The sequence below is a fragment of the Acanthaster planci genome, unplaced genomic scaffold (genome assembly GCF_054643075.1).
Source record: "Acanthaster planci isolate LZ-2023a unplaced genomic scaffold, COTS_SCS Contig5, whole genome shotgun sequence".
NCBI lineage: Eukaryota > Metazoa > Echinodermata > Asteroidea > Valvatida > Acanthasteridae > Acanthaster > Acanthaster planci.
In genome coordinates, this window is record NW_028257629.1 from 74,195 (window position 1) to 85,385 (window position 11,191).

The window sequence follows — 11,191 nt, forward strand, 5'->3', positions numbered from 1 at the left end:
TTTGCAGTATCGTAAACAAAGCACTCAAAAGAGGGCTGTTCAGTGAGGACAAAAGGTATCAGTGTGTTCAGCTACTGAAAATGCGTGTGAAAAAGAGAGACCGAACATTGGCAAGGACGAATCGAGCGCCAGTGAGATCTAAGGGGGAGAGTACGTTTTAAGGCCTAACCAGAGTGATTCAACTACACGAAATCTTCAAGTTCACGGTGAAAATTTCATGCTATATTTTATAAACCTTATAGAAGAGTACATAATGCAAAAAAACACCACATGGAGACCCAGTCACTAAAGAAGCTACAATCAATTTTGTATTTATTGTACCCAACGAATAATTATTCAATTTTAAAACCACGTCAATTCAATTTACGTTTCCCAGGAAAAAGTCATTTACACTTTTAATAAACTTTTTTACGAGGTCGTGGGTGAAGAATCAATCACACCTGTAGTCTTTAAAGGGAGTATAACACAAACAAACACAAAATGGGGGATATTAGTTGTGATAAAATCACTCAAAAACTCACATGCAAACTATTATTCTTCTATAGTTATCTGTCTTCAAGCGCCATTCTCTATTTTTCTATTCCAAGTTAACCTCATAACTGTAATTATACAATTTCTTGTTTCAATAAATGATTTTAACTTTACTTTATTCAAAACACTTTTTTGTGAACTTAAGCAGAAACACGAAATTTTCTTCTAAACACAGCTACGGACAATAATGAAACGTCATTTCAGAGATCGATTTAAAGTGACTGGATTTTTCTGCAAAAACGAAAATGTCCAGATCAATATTTTCACTCGCAAAGATCATAAGGCTGAATCTAAACTTTCACAAAGAAACATCTTAATTTACGGCAATTCAAAAACAACCAAAAACGAATGCATAGCCTTTACATTAATGCTTGATACTGCAGAGGACATGCATAAAGCGTTTGGTAACTTGAATGAATTACAAATGCTATTCGAAAAACTCACTTTGCAGTATCTTTATTATATGCAACGTTTAATTAAGTAGCAAGAGAGGAGGGCACTTTTTTACCGGTGGTGCTACACAGTGCACCAATGGTGCCACAACTTGCTGGCATTGGAAGAGATGTAATCACTGTTGTTCTCATCTATGAGGAAATCGATGGGGGAAAAAGGTAATATATTAACTTCAATCGCATTTGTATTTTATGTTTGTGCCTGTTTTCTTTTTACATACAAATAGTTTCATCTGTTGAACAATGAACAAAGGAGTTCGAATGGATTTTAGAAATGTAAAATACAAAAACTCCAGCGAATTGCTTATTGAGGGTCGTGTTCAATCTTAGCAGAATTTTCCTCAAGGAGATACATTCTGCTAAGATCGAGGCTTTTTTTCTAGTTAGAGGATATTGATTGTCGGTATGCATGTTCTGTAGCTCTTGTATTGACAGAAGGGATTTCAAAATGCTCGGCTAAAAAAAGAGGCCCAATCGCGGTAAGATTACGTCAAAGCAGCTTGCGAAATACTGGAGCCAGTTCGGAATTAATTCAAAAAGGAAAAGTTTTCCGGGAACAAACTGCGGATGAGGGGGGTTGGGCAGACAACTGCCCGGCGCGCGCGCTGCTTTTTCCGAATGACCGCGAAAGCGTTTTAGTTTCGGTATGTGCTGTTGAAATTCCAGTGGCTCATTACATTATATAAAATGGACGCGGGACGTGCAAAATCAGAGAAAAACTCAACGTAAAAAAAACACAGGGTTGTTTCAAAAAGGGGTTTTATCACGCAACGTAACACCGGACGGGCAAAGGCATTTTTGTACCAATGTGTCTGTGGGGGCGTGCTTACACATCTGTGTATAATTTCGCCAGAATGTTTAGTATGGTGTACTGTTTACGACAAACATTTCTCCATTTCTCTCTTGCCTCCCGCCAGGCGACGCAACCAGACGACGCGACGGCACTACGGCTCCCTTCTGTCATGCCGTCGGGTCGATCTGTTGCCTCCTTGCCATTTCGTTTGTACACACACTACGCGTCGCGTCGTGCTGTCTTCGGTCCTTTCCTTGATGCATTTTTTTCTGCCTAAACGTCGCCCCTTCCGTCGCTCGTCGCGTCGTGCTGTCGTGCGTCGCGTCTTAGTCGTTTCGTGCATTGCGTCCCCTGAAGCACGACGCGACGCACGACACGACGCACGACGCGACGCATCGTGTGCTTTCGCCCTTAGCTTCATCCAGAGGGCGCCTTTACTGTTTTCTTTCATTTCCTTCCCCGGCCCGTGCTTGCACAGTACATGCCATAGGTACCAGGCCTTGATTCTGTTTTTCTTTTTCATGGATTCTTTCTAACTTTGTGTGTTCATTAAAAGTGAGTTGTTGAAGAAAACGCTTTCCCTTTTTTTTAAAAATCAAATGTAATCAGAAAGAGCTTCGCGTCTAATCAGCATTGTTTTCAGGAAATATACAACATTAACGTCAGCCACAACAATGTTTTAGCTTTTCCTGATCTAATTATGATTTTTCTAATAATTATTGTAAATCCATTTTAAGATACAATACATCAATCATTATTACGTGGTTGCAAAAATGTAACATGCAGATCTGATGAGAAATTAGGCGCGAGGCCAAACAGAGAGGAAGAAACGACACCATGGTAGTAGGATCTACAGTGTTTTATGAAGAAACACGGACTAATATCATTCAAGTTGAAAGTGTGGTGCTGATGAAGTTAACGAGGAAGACTAAACTGAAGGAAGACTGAATATTCTGAGGGTAATGATATAGTGCAGGCTGGGTGGTATGTACTACCTAAACCCGTGGTCAAACTTGCGGTTGTACAATCGTAGACAAATTGTCTGGAGGTGTGGGAGAACTACTTGGAAAATGCCGGCATGGACCACAGAGAAATATTTATAAGCTTACAAATCTACCACAAATGGGATCTGATCGACGGTCTTAAGAAGAAACTGGACGGACATTCGAACAAGGATCAGCCGGGTAAATTAAAAAGTGACGAATTCTGGGCTTACACTTATTATGTCAGAGCACCTACATGTATTTACGCAAATTTTCCTTTTTGCTCGTTTTCAATTTTTTTTCGATAAAACATGACAAAAACTAATTCAATTTGATGAATGGATAAAACAACCCCCCCCAAAAAAAGAATCAGGGCTCAGGGCATGTATTTTGCAAGCGTGATTGACGGAAATGAGAGAAAACAAAAGAAATCATTGGCTGGGAAACTTAGGAGTGACGAATTCTGAGCTTGCAGTTTCCACTTATTTTGAGAGAGCACTTACTACATATTCGGATTTTCTTTTGCTCAATAAAATAAAATATGACAGAAATTAATCCGAATTAATGATAAAAACAATGAAAAATCAACACCAAAGAGCGAATAGCATGTACTTTGCAAGAACTAAAATAGGACGGAAATGAAAGAAAACAGTAAAGGCGCCCTCTATAAACACCGTGAAGGGCGACAGCACACGATGTGCATCGCGTCGCCTGAAGCACGACCTAACGCACGACGCGACGCGGCCTGTGTGTACAAACGAAATGGCAAGAAGGCGACGGTTCGACCTGACGGCACGATGTAAGGGAGCCGTCGCGTCGTCTGGTTGCGTCGCCTGGAGGGAAGCAAGAGAGAAATGGAGAAATGTTTGTCGTAAATAGTACACCATAGTTTAGAGCTTCGAAGAGGCACACGTTTCCGTGCACATCTGTGTAAAATGAATGCTGACCGTCAAAAATCAGGCGACTTAAAATCCTCTATAAGGTAATTCGACAACCAAGGAAGCCATTACCGCGTTGGCACAACGCTCGCGGAAAAGTGGTATACGCGCACATGCCTTTTCGACCAATGTGTCATGGTTTGCCGATTGCACACGCGCGTCAAGCTGAAGAATGTGAGTGCAGTGCCACCATCGCGGTTTCTACTTGGATTAGTCCAGGGGGACGGAAGGGTATTTTGCGACAAGCGCCCCCTACGTTCAAACTCTTCTCATTCAGTATTGTGCAGCGATGGCGTGCACATCCTTTGTTTCTTAGCTGTGTGAAGATGGAACGATCCACTAACAGCTGGCAATAATTTTTATTGATGATTTATTAAAATTTCAACTTTGATTCGGAGTTTTTAAACCCGTATGACATATTTTTTATATGGGACATTCACTTGTATCAGAAAAGTTAATTTTCGAGATGGAAATTGTCTTCTCAATAAAATTTACTCAACATGTGAATGAATTTTATATAGTACAATTTTCCTGAGAGTGTGTAAAATTGAAATCATTTTTATTGATGATTTTTTTAAGTGTTGGCTCATCGAAACCAGACGGAAAACACAAGGACAGTTTGGAAATCATATTTACGGGAAAAAACGTATACTGCATGTTCTGGTGGAATTCTCAAAGTTTTACACACTGAACAAATCACGATTGAACCGACCCAAAGTGAAAATATTGCTAAAACGAGACCGTAGACAATAGGTGTAAAAAAATGAATTAAAACCATTACACACAAAAACAGATTAATAATATTGCTTTCGAGTGGGTTAAATAATTTTTAAAAAATGGTCAGTTATTTCCGGAAATGATACTCTTGCTTTTTCTGTTTATTTTTGTCTTGTTTTTGGGAGGGAGGCCGAGGGCTTAGCCATCATCCCATGAGAAAAAGGTCACGTTGACCAGAAATGGACAGCATACAGCATCACATTACCCTCCTGAAGCGCCGCCATTGTTCGGCCGCGCATATTTTCCTTAAACAATGCGCGATGTCCTATCCAGTCTGTATTACATATATTAATGGCGATAAATCCGGTTCGTAAGTGTGACGTCACTTCAGTTTAAATCACGCCCACCGCACATGTTCCGCGCATAGAGTTGCGTGTATTGATCAGTGCTCTGAAATATGTGATTACTGAGCTTTCGGTAACTGAGTACCTAAATTCAGAATTCACTCAGTAACTGAAAGCTCGGCTATCACATATTTCAGAGCACTGATTGATATTATATTCTTGTCGATATTCTGAACACGGTACTACGCAGCCCTTCCACATTTACATGTATCGATCGTCGTTTACATGGAACCATGGAACCGTAAGTCAACGCGCAACTTCAGCGATTGTCCAATGAGAGCCTGCAAATCGTGGCGCGTCCGCCCTTGTGACGAAGTCATTTACGAACCAGTATAGAGTACCGACGTGTGACGTCGCTGTGAACCAGAAAGTGCAGCGCAAACGAATGGAGTACGTGCGCGTGTTGGTTCACGCGCTGGTTCTCGTGCTAATGCCTTTTACACAGTAATTGTGCGCGTGACGTATACACTTCGATTGTAACCACCTGTCAAGGGGTGCACTTCAGCTCGGGCCGGATAGCTTTATGGTTGCACTACACCAAATACGCGCACATAGAAAACAGCGCAAAATCGGACCGAAATAGTGCCGCCTATTGACTCTCGTGAAGAGGTTGCCTCCGTTTTTTTACTGGTAATTCAAGATTATGGCCAGAAGATCACTTTTCGTTTCAATTTCATTTGGGTCAGCCATGAAAATCTTTTTTTAATCCACCTTTCAAAGAAGATACCCCCAAAACAGCAGTGAAACTATAAGCGCTAATTTCTGAATCTAGCCACCCGCCTCTATCCAAAATAGGCCCGCAATTTGCTGCTTTTTGTGAAAGAAATACCCCGAACTGGAAACTATCAGTCCCAAATTCGGAATTTATAAAAATATTTCTACGAAGCCTCCTGATTATGGCATATCCTATTGTAAAAAACCTGTGGAATCACAAAATATCAATGAGCTCGCACGCAAAAATACAACCATTTCGTGGAATGCACCCTTATGCGCGGTGCATGTGCAGTGGGCGTGGTTTAAACTGAATTGACGTACACATACGAACCGGATAAAAGGGCGTCACTAAGGCCGTTTTCCAATACTCAACTTCGGCTCCCTCTCAGGCTTCAACTGGTTTTTACTACCTGACTTTGAAGCTGAAAGCGCACTAATTAGTCTAATAATGCCACAAAACATCAAATAAGATCCAAAAGAGCAAAAAGTTACAGTAATCCAATTTGATTTAAACGCTTCAGGCCCACAATCGGGGGTTGGTTTCGGGGACGAAGCCTCAGACAGAGACAAAGTTGAGTATTGGAAAACGGCCTTATTCACAAAACAGAGAAAGTTAAGGTCCATACCTGATAGGAGTCACACATTGGTGCCTTGGCAGACGTCACAGATGAGAGCTCGGTATATACTTTTGAAGGTGATTTGACGGGAGACTGGATTACCTGGTGAGTGGGTTTCTGTGTCGGCCTTTGGGATTGATGTTCAGAAGGAGGAGAGACGATGAATGTCTGAGGTAGTGCCTGGTGAGGCGGACTAGGCTGCGCCACAGCACACATCATAGGGTCACAGCTGTGAGACAAGAGGAGTCCATTTCTTCCTGGCAGAGAATGGCTGTCTGTGGGACAGAACGTTTTAGATTTTACCCGTTTTTTTTAAAACCTAAACAATATTACTTCTTGCAGTTTGCAAAGGCTTGGGGTGACGTTGCATCCTTCAACGATTTGGTCTAATCATTAATCATTTCAGACAAAAAAAATCGGTTTAACAGCACCCTACGTTAAGGATAATACAGCTTTCAACAGGAAATGCTGCAATACCCGGGTCCATCTTGAAATATTCATTATTAATTTCCAGATATCAAAACTCCTGAGCATAAATATTAAAACAAGTACTACGTACATGTAGGCTACATGACTTATGGCAGTCAGCTCCGTTTATTTTATCAAACTCACCATGATTTGACCTTCGAAACACTTGGCCAAAGTCATCCTGTATCACAACAAATTTTCTCAGCTGTCCTTCTTGGTTGTACAGGGAGGGAAAGTCGACTAGCTTAGGTTGTGATGGGCAAGTGGCTGTGAGTGAGCCGCTCACCGTGTTTGCAATTAATGTAAGCCCCTGTACACTTCCACCAGCCTCCCATGTACGGCCATAACGTTCTTGCCCTGGACCAAAGCCGTAGGAGTGCGGACGGACATACGGGCTGAAGCGATTGATATCTTGGAGAGGTCTGGTGTGTGGGATATGATGCTTGACTGGAGCATACGTGAGTCCCTGATGGTGGAACAACGTCTGTGGATAGCCCGTAGAAGAACAGGCTGAGCTGAAGCGATAAGGAGTGGTCGTAAAGTAAGAGCTCTCAGAGTTCTCACTGTTGCCTCGACGGCGACTACTGGCCCGACGAACGTGGCCCAACAGTTCTGGTCGGTTGCGGTTAAAGTAGGGATTCTGAAAGTGATGAATGTCCTCCCCTGACATGCTGTCCTTCGAGGAAACGGCAGCAAGTTTGCGGAAACCATACAGATTGAGCTGTCGCACAAAACTAGAAAAGTTCTGTGTCTTGAAGACACTGAATTCATCATTGTAGAGAACCTCATTTTTGAAGGTTGTGCCGTTTATTGCTATACAGCTTCCACCATTGCTCCAACCGATGGACTGGAATCGTCCTCCATTCACCAGCTTCCACAACTTTCCAGGGAAGGTGTTCGAGTTTATTGGACACGAAGTGGCACAAAGGCTGGAAGAATTAGAACAACTCATGACGGTCGATTCGAATATCCGACAGGATGCGCAAGAACAAACAGTATGTGTGTGCGCCCAAAGCGTTATGAAAATTCAAACCAGAGAACTAGGCGCACATAATACACGCGCTGCAAAGATTTGCTGCGCGAGCGTACACACGTGTATAGAGTACCGAAGTGAATACGCCACGCACACAATTAGTGTGTAAAGGGCTAGGGCATTAGCGCGAGAACCAGCGCGTGAACCAACACGCACACGTACTCCATTCGTTTGCACTGCACTTTCTGGTTCACAGTGACGTCACACTTCGGTACTCTATAGAGTGAATGTGTCACACGCACACTTCTGTGTGTAAAACACATTAGCGAGAGTACCTGCGCGTGTTCTCCGTTTGTTAGTACAGCATCTACTGGTTCTAAATGCCGTGTCACACTTCAGTACTCTACGGGTGCACTATACGCGTTTTCAGCCTATCAATGGGAAAAAATCTATTGTTGTGAAATTACTCAACATGAACTGTTGATCGATTATTAGTTACTGATTATTGGTTGTTTCTGGTATTATTACCTGACAGAGCGCTGTGCGATTATTAGTTCGCTCACATCGCGTCTTCAGAGTGCATTGACAGTGCACAGTTGAGTTACCTCGCGTGCGCGCTGTCAGAACTACACGTAAACAGCGCGCACTTGCTTGCTTGGTCGCGCTTGGTTGCGTGAGACATTAATGTTCGCTACGCTGCACGCTGGTTTGTTCTACCTTATGTGATTTATTAGTAAATGTTATGATGGAATGTTTTGTTCTTAATTCTCTATAAAAAAAAGCCCAACGTGTATAAATAGCTAAGCTAGATTGTAGATAGAGAGTTCATGTTCTGACCTTGGACTCTTCGGATCTGAGCCCGGAATTAAACCAGCTGTGAAGTATAGATCTGTGTGACTGCCCTTTGATTACTTGCCCGTTTCGACTGCGAACCTGCAACACTATTATAAACGAGTGGATTCGGCTTAGACTGCAGCTGTCTCAGTGGTTCCAGTCAGAGCATTAGACGTGATTGGCTTCAAAAGTCTCACTCCCCGGTATATTCAAGTGTTGTGACTATCATGAACATTTCAGATGAGCAGTTTGATATGGGAAGACAAAACCGTAGCATAAAACATTATAATTATAAATTCGTTATGGTATGTTTCTCCCAGTGCCACGCTGGACGCTATGCCGGACGGCACATGGAGGAAGGAATTTGCTACAGCGTAGCTATAAGAAAGGGGCGAGAGGGCAAAGGGGCGTAGCGCCTTATCCCCGGTAAAAAAAAAGACCGAAAATACATTGAGGGTAAAAGAAGAGGATGAAAAGGAGGGAGGGAACAAATATCTCCAGTTTGTGAAAAATACCTCGGAATGACCCCCTCCACCGTCGAGTGGTTTGCTCAGTGCTTCCAAGTGCTTTGCCCCTACGCTAGATGCCGCGCGGCCTCAGATTCCTCCTGAAAATACTTCCCAAACTTCGAATAAACCTTTCAATTTAGTTCTTTTCTGGAGAAAAATTTTGATACCAAAACTCGTCTAAAACCTTGAAGCATTCAGAAATCTAAGTGACTGCCTGAATGGCTTTCAAGGTCATCGAACTTTGACAACAGCTGGCTCCGCGCACCATCATCCATGATCGATCTGGACTCTTATAAAGTGCAGTCTACATCTTATGAGATTTTCTGGCCAGCTCATTAGCATGAAGAATGCCCAGGCAGTACCTATTGAAAAAGGATATGTTTGCCTCCAAAATGGTGAGATTGTGTATATTTTTGACAGAATCAAATTTCAAGTTGGGCTTCCACCTGAGAGCAGAAGGGCTAAAAATGCAGCTGAAAATGGTCCCAAGTGGCCGATAAAGTTGAGGGTTCCCACTTGAAAAATTGCTGTAAGCAGACTTCAGAAAAAATACCATAAGGGGGATGATTTTGTTTTCTGGGTATATTAAAAAATCAGTCAGTTAACCCACTATGATTTGAAAGGAAACTGGCAAATTATGGACCAGACAATAATTTGATTTGTGTTTCAGAAACCCGAGGGATATTGGTATGCATGTTATTGGGAACTGAACAAATATGCTGATTTTACGATGTTTTCATTAGGGCTTGAATTAGTGGGTTGGACCTATAAGGCCGCCACCGTACTTCCCACGTTTACTTGTTCAAGTTGTTAAGTTGAACTGTTTCCCGTCCCATACCTAGTCTCCAGACGTCTAATAAGACGGTCCCCGAAGTTAGGGACCAGTAGCGGCTAGTGAAACATGAAGCCCGCCGAATGGTGCGCAAATTAAGAAGGAGCTGATAAAACGTTTCGCCTTTTCTTCTTAATTACCAAAAAAACTTCTTAAATTTACAAACCACAGATTTGAAATAAATTGCTGTAAAATAATTTATCGATGAAAACTAAATTACCACACTGTGAACTGACAACAGAGAATGAACAAGGATAAGTACTTGCGTATTACTGGCTTAGTGCTCGAGCGTAATCTCGGTCAAAGCATTGCCAGTGACCAGACAAAAATTTAAATATTCAGCATCTAAATTGACAGGGCTTATCGGCTAGCTACCGGTCCCTATATGTAATAGGGACGGAGACTAGTCCAGTTTCAAGATGAAGTGTCAGCGGAGCGTACACGTGGCCAAATTTGACCCTCAGGCTTCATTAATTGGAATGGTATCCGCTCCGAGCAGGAACAAAAGAGGGTGTATTTTGAAATGAATTTTGACAGTCCTGCTTGCCCTGAAGAAGGTACTCAGTTACCGAAAGCTCGGCAATCACATATTTCAGAGCACTAATTCGATATTATATTCTTGTGGATATTCAAATCAGGGTGCTACGCAGCCCTTCCACATTTCTTTAGTCTAGAATGTGATCTCCGCGTGCACATCGAACGCGTGCTAGAACCAGGTTGGAAAACTTTGTACTATCTGTCTTTCTTTCGCCGGTGAGGGTGCACTTCAGCTAAGCGTGGTCAAGCATGTGACCTTTTATCATGGAATTTTTATAATTCCATGTAGTTGTATCACAAACTCATTTCTAAGAGCTTGAGGTTGTAGGGGGAAGGGGCACACACCTATCAACAACTGACTACATGTACCGTTTGACGTTTCCAACGTGACTCCCTTCCCCCCCACTCCATGTCTACTCTTAATCATCGACAACTTAAAAATATACTTTAGCTCACCCGATCCCCAACATTTCTACTTTTCTAGTGCCGAGTAAAAATAACAAATAAAAAACTAATATTGAACGTAGGAACTCAATTTCTGTTTTCAAGGGCTAGACGTCTACAACCCGGAAGTGCAAGCCGTTAGCAGTCGTTCGGGTTATGGTTCAATTCACAGCGCAGTTTGTCTCCGCCCACAGACCGACAAAGTAACTGCGTCGTCTATTTTTTCATCTGTATTATTCCGCACAGTTTGTGTTCCGGATTATATAGCCATCCACTTAAATGTAACAATATTGTACTATACAGAGATTTCAAAAGATTTGATTTAAGGCACCCTGTACCAATAATTAAATTTAATTTCAGTCATAGACATCTGTGAGTGAAAACAATTGGACTATTTTAGTGCCCATGAATAAAGTTTGAAGGAGTGATGTGGATTTCCCGCCAT

At 42.2% G+C, this 11,191-nt stretch overlaps 1 protein-coding gene across 2 annotated transcripts; it reads right to left on the bottom strand.

Annotated features, from left to right (window-relative positions):
- Positions 1-282: 282 nt before the first annotated feature.
- Positions 283-7,697, bottom strand: LOC110974769 (uncharacterized). 2 transcript variants are annotated; one of them, XM_022226633.2, is made up of 3 exons: positions 6,762-7,687; positions 6,159-6,424; positions 283-1,115 (listed from the first exon to the last, which is right to left on the bottom strand). In XM_022226633.2, exons 1-3 carry the CDS (start codon positions 7,567-7,569, stop codon positions 1,008-1,010), a joined length of 1,182 nt encoding a protein of 393 aa, XP_022082325.2. In that variant the 5' UTR covers positions 7,570-7,687; the 3' UTR covers positions 283-1,007. The 2 variants fall into 2 exon arrangements, with proteins under 2 accessions (XP_022082325.2, XP_086987771.1); XM_087131645.1 differs by lacking the exon at positions 283-1,115 and adding an exon at positions 2,618-3,592 and having other exon boundaries at positions 6,762-7,697.
- Positions 7,698-11,191: the final 3,494 nt, after the last annotated feature.

What these genes read in the sequence shown, in the direction of transcription:
- LOC110974769 (XM_087131645.1), bottom strand. Translation starts at nt 7,569, where the DNA reads ATGAGTTGTTCTAATTCTTCCAGCCTTTGTGCCACTTCGTGTCCAATA. An exon ending in GTTTCGAAGGTCAAATCATG is followed by an intron (nt 6,425 to 6,761) that starts GTGAGTTTGATA and finishes TCTGTCCCACAG; the next exon opens with ACAGCCATTCTCTGCCAGGA. An exon ending in CAATGTGTGACTCCTATCAG is followed by an intron (nt 3,593 to 6,158) that starts GTATGGACCTTA and finishes GCTTCCCTCCAG; the next exon opens with GCGACGCAACCAGACGACGC.